This window comes from Nelumbo lutea, chromosome 4 (assembly GCF_056320005.1).
Source record: "Nelumbo lutea isolate HS-2025 chromosome 4, American lotus-T2T, whole genome shotgun sequence".
In the NCBI taxonomy this organism is placed as follows: domain Eukaryota; kingdom Viridiplantae; phylum Streptophyta; class Magnoliopsida; order Proteales; family Nelumbonaceae; genus Nelumbo; species Nelumbo lutea.
The window spans coordinates 7494727-7515006 of record NC_142687.1 but is presented as its reverse complement, the minus strand read 5'-3'; the positions used below and the strand labels follow the sequence as shown (position 1 = coordinate 7515006).

The 20280-nt window shown below is 38.4% G+C and overlaps 1 protein-coding gene and 1 long non-coding RNA gene across 4 annotated transcripts; one reads left to right on the top strand and one right to left on the bottom strand.

Moving 5' to 3' along the window:
- The first annotated feature begins 6585 nt into the window (after window positions 1-6585).
- On the top strand, window positions 6586-9316 carry LOC148853677 (CCT motif family protein). The gene is made up of 3 exons (XM_088982593.1): window positions 6586-7570; window positions 8661-8879; window positions 9046-9316. Exons 1-3 carry the CDS (start codon window positions 6830-6832, stop codon window positions 9067-9069), a joined length of 984 nt encoding a protein of 327 aa, XP_088838719.1. The 5' UTR covers window positions 6586-6829; the 3' UTR covers window positions 9070-9316.
- Window positions 9317-16812: 7496 nt separating this feature from the next.
- On the bottom strand, window positions 16813-19648 carry LOC148853676 (uncharacterized). 3 transcript variants are annotated; one of them, XR_016113112.1, is made up of 4 exons: window positions 19166-19524; window positions 18733-18917; window positions 18303-18403; window positions 16813-17681 (listed from the first exon to the last, which is right to left on the bottom strand). It is a non-coding gene; the product is annotated as an uncharacterized LOC148853676 (long non-coding RNA). The 3 variants fall into 3 exon arrangements; XR_016113110.1 differs by lacking the exon at window positions 18303-18403 and having other exon boundaries at window positions 19166-19648; XR_016113111.1 differs by lacking the exon at window positions 16813-17681 and having other exon boundaries at window positions 17725-18403.
- Window positions 19649-20280: the final 632 nt, after the last annotated feature.

Here is a 20280-nt window from a genome sequence, read left to right as displayed (position 1 = left end):
CCTGTTAGGATAGACTTTTATAAAGTCGTCCTTTCGTATCTAGTATAAAGATATAAAAAAAAGCAGTTCATGTATTTTATATTTTTTTAAACCATGGTTTTCAAAATTGGACCGAACTGGATGGTCGGACCGGAAAATTAGGAATTGGTCAAATGACCAGTTCTGTTTTTCCTTAAAATTGGATTTTTGTCAAAAAATATTGATTTGGTCAGCAGTTTTCTGACCATTCGAACTGTTCAACGGTTTTGACCATTATTTATTTATTTTTTATTTTTTTTATCAGAATGGGCCGACCGGGAATTGGACTCCTAACCAGTTTGTTGTCCGGATTGGTGTTGAAAACCTTGTGAAAAACATCAAAAGTATGAACTTGGCTTTTTATACTTCGTGCATTTTGCAAATAATACTTCTGTTTTGTCTAAGCGGCGAGTCACATGTGACCACCCTTTTATAAAACTCTTGGTCCTGCCTCTGCTCACCAGTGCTAGAGTTGGACCATTGTTGCTAGTCTTAGACTATGAAACCACCAGAAACCATCATCGGAAGCATGAATGGACTTGCTGTACTTCTATTTTGGAAAGCATACTTCTCAAGGACCTCACTTAATAACAAGGTAGTGGATTGTGCTTATCCACATTTAAGCTCAATGGGCTTTTGTTTGAGCGGCTTTGTTAAAGAATAAAAACTTAGGTTTAGTTTGGAAGAAGTACAAATGCAAATATGTAGAGTGCAGAACCTTGTATTTTGTATTATTTTGTATGTATTTACATTGTACATATTTGTATTTACACTCTTTCCAAACTGAGCCTTATCCAAGAACCTCACTTAATAACTTGAGTTTTTAGGTTAAACGAATTCTTTGAGAATCTTAATGATAAGTGGAAATGTGAAACGACATCTTGTCTTTATTGAAATCTGACGCAGCGTGGAAGCAACAAACCGGGCTGACTATGCAAGCATTGGATGAACATGAGGCTTTGTTCGTGAAGCCTGTTGTAGCTAGGCGTATGCCTTGGAAGAGAGAGAAGAGTTGGCAAAAATTCTTGTGTGTCTATTGAGCTTAGAAACTGAAGTATTTATAAAACATGTTGGTAGTCTTGTAGAATAATTAGGAAAATAGAACAACTAAAACAACTAGGACTTGGACTTGATGTCCACCGTCCGATAGCCACTATCATCCAACACAGGTTGGATACGTGATCTTATCTGCCATTATTCACTGCATGCATCTCTAGACGTCCTTATCCGATGCGTGTTCCTCCCTAGCTGTCACCGGCTGGTTCGGTGGGTCGTCAGCTGACTCTCCATCATTTTCCCCCACTTGGAAAGAACTCGGCCCCGAGTCATGATCGGGATATGCAAGTGTCGCTTTCGATAAATAACGATGAAGATCAACAACATTAAATGTTTTGTAGATACCCATGTGATCTGGTAAGTCCACTACGTAAGCATTGTCATTGATCCTCTTCGTGATCTTGTACGGACTGTACTTCCGAGGCTGTAGCTTGTTATACTTTTCCACGGGGAAGCATTCATTCCTTAAGAATACCATGACTTCATCACCGACGTCAAACACTTGGTGCCGACGATGCTTATCAGCTGCAATCTTGTACTTTGCATTGGCTCGCTCCAGTTTCTGCTGGACTTCTTCCTGTACAGACTGGATCTGTTCTGCCAACTGCGCGGCAGAAGCGCCGAGGCTGGGTACCCTGGGTAGCTTCACTAAATCCAATGCATGGTTAGGTACCTTCATATAAACAATGGAAAATGGGGATCTACCTATAGAGTTATGAACTGCATTGTTGTAAGCGAACTCTGCTTGTGCTATAGCAAAATCCCACTGCTTCGGTCTCTCCCTGTAGATACTGCGGATCAAGTTACCTAAGGTCCGATTTACCACCTCTGTCTGTGGATGGGCTGTACTACTGAAATTCAATGATGAGTCGAATAATCTCCACAGGGTCATCCAGAAGTGACTTAAGAACCTCGTATCTCGGTCTAATGTGATGGTCTTAGGTACCCCATGTAAACATACAATCTCTCTGAAAAATAGCTTAGCTGTTGTTGTTGCATCTGCGGTCTTCTTGCATGGGAGAAAGTGAGCCATCTTGGAGAACCGGTCAACCACTACGCAGACGGAATCCATATTTCTTGGAGTCTTTGGCAAGCCTAGCACGAAATCCATGGACAGGTCTTCCCAAATCGCAGTAGGAACAGGTCTTCCCAAATCGCAATAGGAACAGGTAGAGGCATGTAAAGGCCTGTATTCTGGGTCTGTCCCTTAGTCGTCTGGCATATATAACACCTACTTATGATAGTGGTCACATCCCTCCTCAGTCGTCTGGCATATATAACGTCCCTTGACTGCTTCAATCGTTTTGTCTCTTCCGAGGTGTCCTACTAATCCACCCCCATGCAGATCCCTGATGATCTTCTCACGGAGGGAGGTGCAAGGGATGCACAATTGTTCTCCTTTCATAAGGAACCCACCATGAATGTCCTAGGTGCTCAGTGATAGATTTGCTGTAAATCAAGATGTCATCAAAATATACCACAACAAACTTACTAATAAAAGGAAGCAGTACCTGATTTATTAGCCTCATGAAGGTGCTGGGTGTTAGTTAGTCCAAAGGGCATGACTAACCATTCAAATAATCCATATCTAGTCTTGAAATCTGTTTTCCACTCATCTCCGGGACGAATCCTGATCTGATGGTAACCACTCCTGAGATTGATTTTGGAAAAGACTACAACTCCATCAAGTTGATCCAACATGTCGTCCAGCCTGGGAATGGAAAACTTGTAGACAATAGTGATCTTATTAATGGCCCTGCTGTCGACACACATTCTCCAACTCCCATCTTTCTTAGGTTTTAATAATGCTGGTACTGCACAAGGGTTCATGTTAACTTGAATATGCCTCTTTCTTAGTAATTCTTCTACCTTTTCTCGTAAAATCTCATTTTCTTTAGGACTCATCCTGTAGTGTGGGAGATTAGGTAGACTAGCACCAGGAACAAAATCAATATGATGCTGGATATCTCACATGGGAGGAAGCTCATTAGGAACTACGTCATGGAACTCATCGAGTAGCCCCTACACTTCCACTGGAATTTTGTTTTCCTCCGGTGACTCATTCATGCTTTATCCCTTCACCACCAACAAATGGACCTCACGGGTATCCTTGCATTCCTTTACAAATTCAGCACGGTGATGTGTAATGGTAAGGAAATTTCTCTCCTCTGCCTTTGATGCCTTTGGTGGATTCTTTTCTACCATGGGTAATAAGGTGTAGCGTACACCCTCTTTTTCGAGCTGGTAGGTATTCTTCCTACTCAGGTGTTTTGCATCTGCATCAAACTGCCAAGGCCTACCCAGCAAAATATGGCAAGTATCCATATCCACAATATCACAATATACCTCATCAGTGTACTTACCAATGGAGAATGAGACATCGTAGCGTTCCTCCACTCGTACGCCGCCGACTTCCTTGATCCACCCAATTGTATATGGGTTCGGGTGCTTCTCAGGAAGTAGTTGTAATTTCTGTACCACATCCCTGCAAATAATATTTTCCTGACTGCCACTATCAATAATTAAATCAAATAATTTAACCTGTACAGTGCATCTAGTGCGAAACAGTTGGTGTCGTTGAGTGGTATCTTTGCTTCTTTGGGATAGCATCAGTTTCCTCACAACACATGTGTATTTTTCATGCTCATAGGGACCTTCTTCGTCCTCTCCATCAGGTCCACAATATACTTCATCATCAACATCTTCTTCATCCTCCCTCTCTATCATATTAACTGCCTTCCTTCTGGGACAGTCACTAGACCTATGCCCAACTTCATTGCACTTGAAGCACTTAAAAGGAGCAGGTTTTGCATAGGGATTATTGGGTTTAGGAGGGTTGGAAGGGTTACCTCGAGTGTTTCCTCCCGTGGCGGCCTTACTGGCGTTAACTGTATTCGGCGGGTGGTAGGGTTGTACTCCCGGGGCTAGTTTGCTCTTGTCGACTACTGCCGGTCTGTTGCCACTCCCACTGTACCGTCGATAGTTTTCACCTCGGGTCCTCTCTTGGAACATTAACTCAGCTTTCAAAGCTAAGTTCCTTGCTTCCTGCACACTGAGAACCATCTGGATGCCAATCTTGTCTCTGATAGCCGGTCTCAAATCGCTCAGATAACGGGCTGCCTACTGGTTATCACTTTCAGATAGCTGATTCCGTTCAGCCAATCTCAGGAATTCAGATGTGTATTCATTTACGCTTCTTGTACCCTGTGCACACCGTTGATATGATTCAAACATATATTGCTCATAATCAGGGGGGGGTTAAAATCTACCTCTTATTAGCTGTTTCATGCACCTCCATGTTCAAACTGGACCTCTTCCTTCTCTGATCCGGGTCTCCCTCATTTGTTCCCACCAGACAGATGCTCTTCCCTTCAGTCAGAAAGCTACTAATTTCACCCTTCTTTCTTTCGGGATCTCCATGTACTCGAAGAAACGGTCGACCTCTGTGATCCAATCTAGAAGACCCTCTATATCCAGATCCCCACTAAAAGTAGGAATGTCTACCTTGAGTTTAAACTCATTAGTATTCCGATGGGGATTAAAGTTTTCGGGGTTGTGCCAATTCCTATCGTTCTTGCTGTCGCCGGGAATAACTGGGGCAACGCCGGGTTCTAGCTCGTTGTCACTATCATCATCAAGAACAGGATGTCGGAGTACAAGATTGACGAGGGGTCTACCGTGGTCGTCTCCTTCGATTGGGTACGGGTTCTCCCGGTTCCTTGGAAAATCCCCCCGCAACAAAGTCCGCAGTTGTCCAGCGATCTCTGCCAACTACTACTCAATGTTAATCGTGGCTGTGCGCTGCTCTTCGATTGCTCTCCAAACAGCTTGTAACCCCTGATCTCCGTCACGGGGTGGGTTGCGACTGCTACCGTCTTGGTTGGCCATCTGATTGGGCGAACTCCCGCTCTGATACCAGCTGACGCAGCGTGGAAGCAACAAATCGGGCTGACTACACAAGCACCGGATGAACACGAGGCTTCGTTTGTGAAGCCTGTTGTAGCTAGGCGTATGCCTTGGAAGAGAGAGAAGAGTTGGCGAAAATTCTTGTGTGTCTATTGAGCTTAGAAACTGAAGTATTTATAATACATGTTGGTAGTCTTGTAGAATAATTAGGAAAATAGAACAACTAAAACAACTAGGACTTGGACTTGACGTCCACCGTCCGATAGCCACTATCATCCAACGCAAGTTGGATAAGTGATCTTATCTGCCATTATCCGCTGCATGCATCTCTAGATGTCCTTATTCGGTGCGTGTTCCTCCCTAGCTGTCGCCGACTGGTTCGGTGGGTCGTGAGCTGGCCCTCCATCAAAATCTTGATTTAATGTGCATGAAATATGCATAAATTAATGGACAATAGTTGGATTATTGAATTTATTTGCATGGTACTCACACTACTCACAATTTAATATAAATATCTTGTTTTGTTTCCATGATTCTGTGGATGATCCAGTTGTTGACTTGATCAAGGTTCAAAGTATTTATATGTATCGACCCATACTGACTGATTAGTATCATGTTGGTGGCCTCCCGATATGCCCTTACAGGGGCTGTATCAGGGTTCTGACCGGTTTAGGGGGTAGAGGAGCCTTAAACCAGCCCCCTTGAACCGGTTTTGAAAAAAAAAAAAAAAGCGAAAATAACACTATTGATATCATCAGATACGCCCCTATTGGCGTATGGGCCATATCAATATTTTGAACCTTGGACCTGATGGTTAGGTGTTATTAAAAGTGTTTTCATAAAAATAATTTTCATAAAATTACTTTTATAAAAATGCCTTTATAAAATTGATTTTGTAAAAATACTTTATCTTCATTACATTGCAGGTTTCTCGGTTCATGTGGAAAAATTGTTCCAAATTGGCACTAAATAGGGAGGCACTAGACAACACCATAATTGCAGGTTTTGTGCAGCAATGTCGGTGGACCTCACATGCATCCTACTTTGTCCCTCACCCACCCCATAAAGCTTATAACCACTAAACCGGTATCATAAAATTAAAGTGAGACCAGGCAGTATTTATCAAAGATTCAAAATTCACGAGGGATTTGATTTTTCAGCATCATACGACCTTTTCGGCATCATAAATTTATTCATACCAATAATTTGTGTAGTTCCAAGAAAAGAGGTTTGGGTGATTTTAAGATTAAGGGCACCAATTTGGCAAATTTCTGCGGAGGGGCAGCTGTAATTTTCCTTTGAATGCCTTATAATACTTTGTTTGGATTCAGTGATTCACCAACCCGCAACCCGGAACCCGGAATGGAATGCCGTTCCTCCAGATTTGGACTTTTCTCCAACTGTGCTGGCAAAAGCCAAAAGTGACGAAGAAAAGTGCTTCCTCTGGGACCTATCTTCTCTACCCTTTATTTTCTGGATGAAGCCGACCGTGAGCGATGCGAGACCTCACCTGTCAGAAGAGAGAGAGAGAGAGAGAGAGTCTTCCTCTTACGTGGGCTAATCACTAATGATTTCAACTGCTTTGTTGCGTTCACCTCTTTCGGGCCTCTTGTATTGTAAGCTGAAACATTAACTACACGCCCAATCAAATACGATCGTAATCCGGATAATACCCTAATCCAAACATTTTCTCCCAATCTTATCTCGCCATTTGTCTCCTCCTACATCTTTCTTATAAAAAAACGACCACTCTACCAATATCTAGATTCTACTCCCTTTTTACGCTTTTCTCTCTCTCTCTCTCTCGTCGACGGACGAACGACGACGCTTACAGAGACAGAAGGAGAGGATGTGCAAGTCCAACAACAAAAATATCCAATTCCACTCTAAAAATAGCACTAAAATCGCTCTCTTCCAAACTCCAGCTAGGAAAACCAGAACCAAGATTAGAAAACCTAAGTTTCTCATTCTCCAACGTGAGCTTTCGCCAGAATCAAGAGAAATGAACCACCACCCTACGGCCAACAACCCCACAACCACCCCACACCCTCAACTAAACCTGTTTCCATTACACCCGGAAAACCTCTTTGAGGAGAAAGACATCCCAGAACACAACGTGGATTACTTCTTCCACGACGACGACGGTGGTGGGGCGACCTTGAACGGTCTCCTTGGCGGAGGTTCCAGTGGTGGGAGTGTGGTCATGATGTCCTCGGAGTTGGAGGAGGACTCCTTCTTGTCCCCGTCGTCCCTGTCCTACGCCTACGGTACACAGGATAGCGATGAGGGGGCAAGTTCTTCGCTTGCTCGTACGGCTTTGAGGCATCACCATCATCATCATCATCATAATCAGGAGAGGGATGCCAGCGAGGAGAGGTGGGTATTCTACTCGGAGGTGGTGGAGAAGAAGGAAGAAGAAGTTAGTAGCTCTGTGGTCACCGCCACCGGCGCCGCAACCGCGTTTCAGACGACTCAGGGCGGGCTGTCATTGAAGCTGGATTATGAGCAGATCTTGAACGCTTGGTCCGACAGGAGTCCATTTTACATCGACGGGGAGTGTCCGCAGACCGTTCCTGACATCACGGACAACGTGAGACTGACATATCCTCCTTTTACTCCTCCTATTCATATTCATTCACGGTTTCCAACTCTATTTAACTCTTTCCGCTTAAGTTTGTTTGTCAAACAATATAATAATTATGCCATTTTCACAGCTTAAGAATTATAGGATTTTAGCACCGACGCACTGCAAAGCAATGAATAATTATCTGATTCTGCTGATCAGAACTCAGTCTTAGCTAGGTGGGTCTTTGGTAGAACTCCATGCAACCAGATGATCTACTTTATGAACGTTGGATTAACAGTAATACATACCATTAGGCATCGCGTAAGCGTCTTTTAATCAATTTATTGTTCACAAATGCTACTCATTCCTTCTTAATCGCTTCTGCACTTTTTCCCTTTTTTTTTTTTTGTTTTCTTTGAGGCTGGGCCCCACTACCACCTGAATGGCTGAATCACTACCAGTACTGCCTCTCACCATTAATAAGCAAGCTCCGTTGGGTTGGCAAATTGGCATCCCCCATCCGGCCATCCCATCCCGGGCCCGGCGCACTTTACCCAACCCGTCGTCGTCCACTCGTCCTTTCAATTAAACAAAAGCATAGAGAGACCGAGAGAACTCATGGCAAGTGACATTGCAACGCGTCTCACCACCTATATAATATTGACGTTGGAAGCGCCTTTCTGCCCGTCTAGATGGAATATTTCGCAAAGTCATGCAGGTCCAGGCCACGTCATGGATGACGTGGTCTAGCCGTTGCACATTTCCATCTACGTCCACATGAAAAAGGCTTATATGGCCACCAACCTATTAGATCTTTCTTTTGATGGGAAAATCTTTTGTATCGGATTCGGCTTTTATAGGCTCCAATACCCTTCCGGGTCCGGCATCATAGAAATTAATTAGGGGTGCCGGATGCAATGCATGAATTATGATGTAGTTTTTGAACAAAAAAATACTTGCCACGTGGCAACTTGTCTTGGCTTTAAGGCCAAATCCCCTAGCCAATGAAATCAGAATTCAGAAATAACGGGTTGATGTTTTGTAATTAAGTTATAGTAATTAGGCCTGTTTGTATATTTCGATTTTTGACTAAAGGACTGCGGTCGTTGTACAGGCGTCGTTGGATTTTGGATGTTCGGGAGACGGACGGCAATGGAGAGTTCCCGATGACGGTAGCGGTGGGGCCAAAGAGATGAGCGAGGCAGTGTCAAAGATAAAACAGAGAGAGGCCAGGGTACTGAGGTACAGGGAAAAGAGACAAAGCAGGCTCTTCTCCAAGAAGATCAGATACGAAGTGCGGAAGCTCAACGCTGAGATCCGCCCTCGGCTGAAGGTTCGAAACCCAAAATTCCTTCTTTTTCTCCTTAACCAATGACCGGGACAGGGATGGATGATCTCTGCTCTTGTGTGTGACTGTGACTCTTGTCTGTGTCTGTGTTTTCCTTTTTGAAATTCTAATTTAATTAGTTTTTTTTTATTATTAATTTTTTAATCTGCAGGGCCGATTTGTGAAGAGAAACTAAAGAATTGAAGTTGTAGATGATTGGGATGAGATTGATAATAAAAGAGAGCAAGAGCAAGAGCAAGAGCATGCTTCAACGATCTTCAACTATAAATAATGAATGCATTTTAATTTGGGTAATGGGGCCTGGTTGCATTGTCAACAGACGGCCGGGTTAGTATAGACTGTGGCCGAGGATGGTCATGGTGGGTGAGAGAAACATAGCATCTGCATCTGACATTGAATAAATAAATAATGTTTATGTGTCCCCTCCCCTGTCCATACTTATCTGAGCCCAAATCCGCAGGTTGTCTAAGCCCGATAAAAAATGGGTGGACCACGCAAGCCCGTTGGGCTGTTAAATAGCCCATGAATAGATATAATTTGGATGTTAAGCTAATTTTACTGATCGACTACCAGAATTGACTATGAAATGTTATGTAAAAAAAAAAAAAAGAAAAAAGAAAAGCAGAGAGAGAGAGAGAGAGAGAGAGAGAGAGAGAGAGAGTATCTTGCTGTGCTAGATCTTCATTTTTGTTGAGAATAAGTCCAAGTGAATGAAGGATATCTCTGCTCCGTTGGGAGTTCTCATTCACGTGGCTGTGCTTCTTCTTTTTTGGTGAACATGTGCTTGTCTATTGGCTCAGTTTAGAATTTTTTTTTTCGAAAATGGCTCAGTTCGGAATGAGTAGGTACAGTACAAATAGATACAAAATATAAGATTTGGCACTGTAATAGTTGTATTTGCACCTTTTATTAATTGCACTTTGGAAGGAGTTTGCTGCTGTCTAGCTTTAAATCAGGATTTCCTATTCATATACTTCCTGAAAATCAAATGGACTTGTACAAACCTGTGCCATCTTCAGTTCTATTTCACTCAAACTTGTGTACAAAATAAGTGTTTTCTCACACCCACCATCGAGATAATTAATTACACATTAATGGGGTGAGTCAGATTAATTAAGAGGAAAACGCAGCTGCTACCAAGAAGCAAATCCACTGTCAAGCTTTGAGCAGACTTCAAGGTTACTTAATTGGGACTCCACCATCCAGCGGTCATCAAAGTTATTTGGATCCTTGAAGAGTATTTTGACAGCAAAAGTAATTTGTAACAGAAAACAATTATTTACTGCCGAGAAAGAAATATTTATTTACAAAATTATAATTCTTATTAAAATGTTTGATTGCAACTCAAGCTCTATTTGTTTGTAGTGCACATCTGAACTGGATGCTAATTTTCCACCCGGTTCAGTTTTGCATCTGTTTGTAATTATGATTTGCACTACTATATGATTCGAAATTTGTACTTTTTGGCCTATTTGCATTTATTGGCAGTGCAAATTTTGCATCTTAAAAATTGATGTGAAATTTGCACCGCCTTCCGCCTACATTGTTTTGTCATGCATTTAGGACCACATCATCTTGCTTTTTACCTAATTCCTAAACAAATAACCTTCCTACCTCTATTCTCTTTCATACATGGTAAATTCTAATCCGAAACATAAGTAAATCAAAATTTACACACAGCCTATTTGCGGCCCCATGCACGTGGATTAATGCAAATGAAATTTGCAAAAAAACTGAACCTTCACAACAAACACAGAGAACGAGACTATTGACCGAAATATAATGTTAAGCTTATGTGAAGCCCTAAGCTTTGGCTATTGGAGGCCAACGGGGCACATTGTTGAGGAGCTTCTTCTTCAGCATGACACGTTACATGGGTGTGGGGCAAAAGAGTAATTACATTCAACAATCCTTTGACCAAAAAGACAAAAAAAAAAGGGGGGGGGGTCTAAATGGATTGACAATTGACATGTCATGCAGAAACAGCTATTCAACAGCCAAAGTATTATGTGAAGTGGAGTGAGGCTTCCATGGAATTAAATGTGTTTATTGAAGGAGAGTGATTTAGGTAGACATAACTTTTTTAAGAGTAAAAACTAAAAAGCTCATGATCTCATCCAATTAGACCCTAGGTAAAATGATTTATGCTTTGAGACTTGAGAGTAATATTTTAGTGGAAACCAGACAATAGAAGATTATTGCTCCTCTAAAAAAAGTATTCTTCAACGGCGTTAACCTCTCAATCTGTTGTGGACCAGCCTTAGATGTGAAATAATCTTATTGGTCGGAAGGTATGAGAGAAACACACTAGTCAGTAGTCACTCGTACAAATATATGGGCAAAAAGGAAGTCATCATTCTCACCCAATTACTACAAGTCACGATGGATATGTGGGCTTGACGTCAGGCTCCACAAATCGTACCCTTTACATACATCATCATAGGCCTGTGGTAGGCCCATCCTTGCAAGAGGCCCCTTTTGTCGGCTCTAGCATATCCAAAGCCTATGCCTTTACGTACGGACTAATTTGCCAATTCTACAGTAGTAAGACCTTGGAAATGTTTTTTTTTTTTAATGTGTTCGTTCAAGGTACCCTTTTTCCCTGTTTCAGGTATAGCCAGAATAGTTCTTTATTTTGTGGTAACGAGAATCAATTTTGCCCTTATTTATTTAGAAATAAGGATTAGTTTGGAAAGAATATAAATACAGTAGTGTAAAACCTTATATTTTATATGTATTTATATCGTATGTATTTGTATTATACTCTTTCCAAACTAAGCCTAAAAGGGACAACACAACTGGACATTTTGGGAGGATGGGAATTGGGATGACAATCAGTTCAGTGAGATAAGAAGGAAGCAAGCTACATTTCACTCATGGTTAGAGACTAGAGTATAGAAAAGCTTGCAACAGGTCAGAATAATTCGGGTTTAAAATGAATTTGGTTTAAGCATCTGATGAGGACAAAAGGTGGTTCAAAGAAAAAAAAAAACAAATTATAACAATACTGGGATTTATACAAATTTAATATTGTAAAAATGGTCAAAATCGTAGAAAAGTAATAATGTTTAATTAGACATGTTAATATATAATTTTTAAAATGAAAAACATGCTGAAATTAAGCCCTTTCATTTTTCATAAAGCATTTACTGAACTTAACTTGCTTCCAAGGCTCAAAGTTAACTTTCACTTTTCTTTTTTTTTTTTTTGGTTTTGGTTCAGAGGGGCCAGTTTAAGTCCCACCTACCCTCTGAACCAGGCCCTGACACGATACAACCCTTGTAGGGGCATATCGGGAAAGGTCCGATATGATACGTATCGACCAATAAATAACGATTTTTTTGAACCTTACTTGCTTCTTCCCAAAAATAAAGCTCTAACTTTTTCTATTTAGAATATGATACCAAGTTTTCTTACTATGTTTTGTAGGAAACACGTTTAAGGCCATGTTTGGGAGTGCTTAAAAATAAATGCTTATTTGGGTAGGGATCATACCATTAAGCACTTATTAGTGTTTCGGAAATAAGCCTGAAATAAGTGCTTATTTTAAAAAATAAGGGCTTGTTTTTTAAGCCCAAATTTCTAGTTTTTTTTTTTTTAAGTGTTCATACAATAAGCACTTATTCAATTTTTTTTCTCCCATAATTGTCCCTAGTGAATTTTTAGAATACCAATTATAATCCTTTTATAAAAAAAAATTTATGAAAATAATTTTTACAAAAGTAAAGCACTTTTATAAAAGTACTTTTATATGAAAGCACTTTTGTGAAAGTACTTTTACGAAAACACTTTTATAAAAGTATTCTTATGTATTTTTATAAAAGTACTTTTGTGAGTACTTTTACGAAAGCACTTTTACAAAAGTACTATGAAAGTACTTTCACAAAAGCTCTTTTGCACAAGTACTTTTACGAAAGCACTTTTACAAAAGTACTCTTATGAAAGTACTTTCACAAAAGCTCTTTTACACAAGTACTTTTACGAAAGCACTTTTATAAAAGTACTTTTGTTTACAAAAGCACTTCTATCAAAGTAATTTTATTCATTCACTTTGGATTGGATATTTTGAAAATTTAAAAGATAATGAAGGATAAAAGAGCCACAATTGATTATTTAAGTGCTTATTGAGGAAAAAGACCACTAAATTCTCAATATAAAATAAGTGCTTATTTTTTAAAATAAGCACTTGAAAAAGTTGGATGCCAAATGCAATTAAATGCTTATTCAAATACACTTATTTTTAACATAAGCACTTCCAAACATGACCTAAGTATTGAAAACATGTTTAATTTGTGACTTTATGTTTAAGGCTAAGTTTGGGAGTGGTTAAAAATAAGTGTTTATTTGAACAAGTGCTGAACCACACCATTAAGCACTTATTTGCATTTGAAAAATAAGCTCGAATAAGCATTTATTCCTAGGAATAAGTGCTTATTTGAAAAGTTCACATTTTGGGTTTATTTTTTAAGTGCTTATTTCTTTTTTGGCCTGTCTTGGCCCATCACATCATTTTGAGGTTTGAAATAAGTGTTTTTTCACCAAACACTCTTAAGCGCTTATTAGACTAAGCACTTAATTTTTAAGAACTTAAAAGCACTTATTTTTTTTCGAATACAAACTCTCAAACTCCACCTTAGTTCTGAATTATTGTATTCAAAGCCATCAAAGGGACGAGGCAAAATTTGTGCGTACAATTATCAATAGAGGGGTCTGGTAATTTAGGTATTATGTGTAAGGGAGTGGGGTAGATTAGGGTTTGAGAAGAGAAACTCTATTCATCTTAGATTTGTAACAGTAGAAATTTCAGATTGAGAAAATAGTTAGAAATTGAAGGGTTGATCACACTAAATGTCATGCTTTGTGTGTTGATTAGTTGATTGATGTTTTGGTTTCATGCCTTTTTTTTTTGGTAAATTTTCCTTTTCACATAAAAGAAGTCTAATCCCCTGGTTGGGAGTGCTTCTTAAGCAAATAAAAGATTTCAAAAGCAGCTGAAAAAGCAATTATGGGCATTTGGTAAAAAAAAGCCCCATTAAGTGCTTATTACGTTTATGGCCCGTGTTGGTCCACCGCCTAATTATATATCATTCCTCGTTTAAAGGAACCAAACACTCATAAGTCGCTTATTTAAAAAGCACTTACCAAAAAAAAGCACTCATGTTAACAATAATCACTCCCAAAAGTCATCTAAAATGATTAATCTTCAACTTTTCTGTTGAAAAATAAGGATTAAATAGAGGTAATAGCTGACAAGTTGCTCCACCCCTATTAATAAAGTGGGCATGGGCATGGTACACTCCAGTCTAGATTGAAGTCCATTTTGGGTTGCAATCTTTATTCGGCACTATTTACATACATCACAAAACATCACACCTTTTCCCCATGTCCTTGTCCACAGCCTCCACATAAGGCTAAATTCATTTGGTTGGATTTGGATTTGGCCCTATCTCACGCATAAAGTCTAGAATTTGTGATGTTAAATATCTAGATGACAAGAAAACCTTGTTATTGCAGGCACATCATAATGCAATAAAGGTGAAGTAAAAAAATGTTTTCTAGTGTTTGTAAACAATAACTTATTTAACAACTTATTAAAATATATAATATAGTAGGTAGTGACTAGGTTATATATATATATATATATATATATATATATATAACCTTTTAATAGTGAGTTGTTATAGAGGAGATCATATCAATACAACACATCAGTAAGCATCAAATATATTCTTTTTGAGGACATTGATGGGAAGTAATGAAGAACTTTTACATTAAAGCCAATTGAAGTAGTTGATATTCTTGGCTTATGTGAAGGTCTGTTTCTCAAGCAGAATAAACAGAAGGATATATATATGACGAAAATTTGAGTTGATAATTATGGTGGGTATCTCGAGGAGGGCTTCAAGAGTGTGCTCTATGAATTGCTTATGTAATCTCAAGGTATGATTTAATATGTATACACATGAATATGGTATTGGAAAAAGTTAACAACAAACAATGTGGCGATCATTTGGACAAACAAAACTGATGTAGTAAAAATGGGACAAGTATAAATAGATATACTTTCATATAGAAAAATTTTAAATAAAAATTTGGCATGTTTTTTATGTAAATACGTATATGCATGATATATTAAATATATGCATGTGATATAAATAGTATTAATTTAATATATATATATATATATATATATAAGAAAGTGCCCCCCCCATTTCTTTAGCTTATGTATTCTTTTATATTTTTGAAGAATATACAATTTTATAACTTTTTCTTTTACAAAAATGTGGACATGCATATTATATATAAATGCATGTGTATGTATATGTATATATGTATATATTTAGATTGATTTTACCATATTAGTCGGTCCCAACAGTGCAAACCAAAGGTTCTATACAAATGTTTTCATTCTTCTATTTTTTACTTCTTACAAAAGCTTTTTTATTGAAAGGGATTCAAATCCATCTTACAAATTAAAAGGAATCTGGCGTAATGCTGTGGAGCCCATAAACAAGGAGAGCATGCATGATGCACCTTAGACTAACAGAATGTAAATTTCAGATATTTTAAGCTTTATTATTCAAACAACTCATAGGATCTAATTGGAAACCTAATAAAGAATGTATCATATTATTTGTTGTACTGATGTCTTGAATTCCAGTTGTGATCCACTTTCTGGTCGGCCCGAATTAAATTAATAAAAATCTGAATATACATATATACATATATACATACATATATATCTTTCTTGTATCTTGCATAGAAAGTTATCTTATATCTTGAGCACCAAGAAGAGAAAAATAGTGCAAGGTGTGGGATACATTGGCATAGGGTGTTTCAAGTGTATAAAGTTTGGGGTTTGGTGAAAGAGGGTTTATGCGTTGTGATTGTAATCTTTACTGTTTGTATAGCGGCTTTCATCTCCCCTGATGCTTGTAGACATAGGCTATAAGTTGAATTATGTCAATCTTTGTGTATATTTTTGAGTTACTCTGTTTTACATTTATTTCATTTGTTTTCTCTATTAGCATGCCAATAGATTTCAAGTGTAAGGTTTGTTCTTCTGCAACATTATTATCTTCTAAAAATCTCGTTTCGGTTTACTTCACTTTGGATAGGCCTGCTTTCTAAAATGCATTGTAGTTCTAGATAAGGGTGTCAACAGATTGGATGGTCCAGACATTGAATTGGACCAGTCCAAACCGGTCCAGAACATTCATTGGATTGGATTGGACCTGATCCATTTATAATGGACTCACATTGGACTGAACCGGATTGGACCAAATCCAGTCCAATTGACACCCCTAGTTCTAGATGAGGATTCCAAAATCCAAAGCGTTTTTCATTTTAGATTTGTTTGTTTTGCATTACTCCATGTAGGATAAGAATCATAAATCTTACAAGGATGGTTTAGATCAAGTTTAATAATGTGTTGTTTGGGTGGATTTTATCCTGCAGTACCCTATGCTTTAGTTCAAATGTTTTTTCGCAATGTATGGAGACTACAGGAGGGATGCCAATGGAACTGGGGTAGCATTAACATTATTCGGAAAGCAACCTCCTTAACCATTGAATCCCTGCCCATGTGACCGCCTTTAAGTGAAAAAAAAAGAGTTTAGTTGATGTTTTGTTTTAACTTTTTTTTGTGTTACTTTTATGATTTCAAAAATCTTGCTCCCCATTTCTTTCAAAAGGGTATCCAACCACATCGTTACTGAAGGTTGTTGAGAACTCCTTTTCAATCCCATGTTGTAAGGGACCACAGATTCTCCTCAATTGCATCATAGCTTTTGTCTAATAAAGGACAACATCTTACTGAGAACTGGCTTTGTTTAGAGAATTTTTCTGATTATATATATATTGCTGCAAACATTAGTAAATATATGGATACGACATAATTAATTAAACACAATAAATATGGAATATTGGAAAACCCATCCTGAGAATATTATATATATTCAGATGTACATGTGTATATAGTCTATCAAATACATGAATTAATATTGAATATAACTATCATCAACATGATGGAAAACATAAAGAAAAATATCATGATCTATTCAGTTTTTTTATAGTATTTAATTGTTCCAAATTAGAAAAAGTAAACCTACATATACAATATGTTTACTACTAAAACTGCATGGCCAGCTGTTGGAGGTTACTACTGTAGCTCTACCCTTCATAGCTTTTAACCAACTCATCGTTTGCTGAGTATGTCAAACACTTCTAATTGCATTTGTACTAATGGACTAATGGTCTAATCAATTAAACCTTCTTGATCATGAACAAATTCTCTCTCTCTCTCAAACACTGAATTAATCCTTGACATCGGGTGTGGTAATCGGCATCCTAATTAGTTGACTTCACGGTGGAAATTAAAGGGATGGTTTGATTTTGATACTGTTCATTCCACTGATATCCCACATATCATGAACACTGAGAAGACGAATTTTCCATGGGTTTCTTTCTTTCCTGCAAAGACATATTCTACCACTGATTCAAGTTTACTTCTTAGAATTCAAATCCCTCAACCACTGACATCTGGCCAAAAGAAAAATCAATTTCCACCACTTATGCTTCTGCATATTTTATATAGGCATCCTGTTTTCTTTGCTCGTCTCCTCAATTAGTATCCTTCAATTGCATAGCACTGTTCATACCACCCTAGAGATTTTGATCGAGTTCTCAAATTTTATCTTCCAACGATCCAAAACGATGATGATGGATATATAAATCCGACAGCAAAAGCTTTTTTTTTTTTTTCCTTTTTTTTGGTATTTTTTTCACCTGAAAGAACATTTGATATTCATCATTGCAACCTATTCCAACATGAGAAATTTCATCAAATCCATATATGTTTTGCAAATATACAAAATATAAATTTCATTTCAACTAAGCTTTTAAGCCAATTTTTTTTGTTCGAGTAGGACAGGAAAAATAAGAAAAACCATCTTTTCCATTTTCTGCAATTCATCTAATCTGGGATGCAGATAGCATCCGTTAAACCATAACCGGCTTAAATTTCGATCATCTCTTTCTGCAAAACTCAGCCTTCTGAACGAAAAATATTAAAGCTTAGATCCACGATCTTCACATAGACTACACAAATGGGACAACTGTGTTCCAATTAGCTAGCCACGGTTAATACATAATTTTCCGGTGTAACAAATATGATTGCCGTTGGAATTTTAGGGGTGCCAATGGACAAGCCAAGGTTTATGGACTTCATCGGTCCAGTAGTCCATTAATTACCAAGATAAGTTATGGGTCCAAGTCTTTGAAAAACCGTTCAGGAATTGGATCCTATTCTGGTTCTATCATGGGGTATTGGGACAAATTCAGCTTCTTTTACTTTTATATCCCAAACGCTCTGAGAGGAAGATAATGAAGAAGGTATCCATTTCATACCCATTTAAGTAAGAGACCTGAATCCTGATAAATTTCACCAAGGCTGTACCGACTTTCCTGTCTGAATTGCAGGCCTCAGTAGTACCATAGATCCACCAAACCTGTAAGATTTCTAAAAGTTTTACCCTGGTCTTTCACAAGTTGAAAAATGGTGCCAAAATGTTCAGATTTTAGAAAATTCTTCCTAATTTGTGCTGAGAATCCCAAAAACACAAAATTGTAGATTTTATGGTCATTTTCAAGGTTTTAGCTAGAAGAGAAATAATTAACAATAGTGATCGAGTTCATGCGTCTAGGGATCTTCGCTCAATTATTGAAAAAAAAGGAGATCCAGCAAAACACAAAGGTCTATAACCCACACATACACATAACAGAAGAGAGAGAGAGAGAGAGAGAGAGAGAGAGAGAGAGAGAGAGAGGTTTACATCACCTTGAATCGAATGACGAAAACAGATCAAAGAGTCAGGCTTCAAAGCCATGTATATTTCTGTTAACAGAAGAAGAGAGAGCACAACAGTGCTCAAACGCAAGCCTTCCTGCGGATGTTCACTTGTGCTCTCTATCTTCTGTCAACAAAAGCAACAGCAACAGCTCTTTCAGTCCTCATCAGCCGCACTGAAACAAGTAAATAACCTACTTAAATCAACGACAAGCATCTCAACTCCGGCCATCTCCCCCCACCCAAAAAGAAAAAGAAAAAGAAAGATAAGAAGACAAAAAAACCGCATACTTAGTAAGAAAGCTAAGATTAATTATCTAATATTATGTAGAAGTAGCTAGCTAAGGAGGCATATATAAACCCTAAACTTGATTACCCAATAACAATTTGATGAACTTGAAATTGGAAAAGAGAGGGTGTTTACCAGTGAGCTAGGGAAGACAAACTTGGTAGGAGGAGTTGTTTGTTTCTTTCTATGCTGGCTATGGTCTGTGGGTTTTCCCTTCTGAAGCTAGTTAATTTGTTTAAATATATACAATTGAAGAAGAAGAAGCGGCAGCAGCAGCCGTAGGAGCTGAGTCAACTAGCTAGGAGATAAGCATGAGCGGAGCTCCACTAGTTGTTCATCAAAGGAAAGTAAATTAATATATATATATATATATATATAATGCCTTTTATTTTGTTTAGGTGTTTGTAAACGGTGGAGAGAAGAAAGAGAAAGACATTATTTGGCATTTGAATTAAGTTGTTTGGTTTGATATAATATTTTTGGAATCTTAGTGTGTAAAGCTTTGAACATGCCCACCGATATTACGTGCTCTCTCTCTCCCTCTCTCGTCTCAACTATGTTTGCTTAGTTGGTGACCTCTGCTGCTTTGTTGCCCACCTTTCCTTTCGTTGTTTCCCAATTCAAAAATTGTAATGGTTTGTCAAGTAGTAGGGTTGGTTATTGTATCATTTTCAAAGTTTCCTGCTTTGTACCAGCTGAGGTCGACAACTTATCCCAACTACATACAATTTGCCCTGCCCATCACTCCTCTCTTATATTCGACAAAAGTTGTATTCCACACAATATAAAAGAGCGTTTCTGCACCATAGAATTTGCATTAAATTAATAAATATGCATGTCGTCGCCTTTATTTTAATTTATGCTTTGTCCGCCCTGGTCTTGGGTTGCGTAATATCCCATTCGCCGACCGGTTTAAGAGTTCAAATCAGTCCCCACAACATCTCACAATACATTCCCGCCGTGTATTAGGAGCATCTCTGGATGATGATATTAAAAACAATGAGACATCATCGGAAGATGTTCTTAATACACAGTAGGGATGAACTGTGGGACGTTGTGGGAAATTATCTTGTGGGGGGTTGATTTCAATTTCCAGTTTAATACTTCTGGGTCGTGTTCAAGTGGGGAACTTTTCCTCATTTCACCGTGACTTTTTACCAAGTAACAGGGATGAGCTAGTTGGTAGGATGTATATAGATCGGATCAAATTTGATCAAATCAGCTGGTAGAATCTTTTTAGGATAGGGATG

What these genes read in the sequence shown, in the direction of transcription:
- LOC148853677 (XM_088982593.1), top strand. Translation starts at nt 6,830, where the DNA reads ATGTGCAAGTCCAACAACAAAAATATCCAATTCCACTCTAAAAATAGC. An exon ending in TTCCTGACATCACGGACAAC is followed by an intron (nt 7,571 to 8,660) that starts GTGAGACTGACA and finishes GTCGTTGTACAG; the next exon opens with GCGTCGTTGGATTTTGGATG. An exon ending in AGATCCGCCCTCGGCTGAAG is followed by an intron (nt 8,880 to 9,045) that starts GTTCGAAACCCA and finishes TTTAATCTGCAG; the next exon opens with GGCCGATTTGTGAAGAGAAA.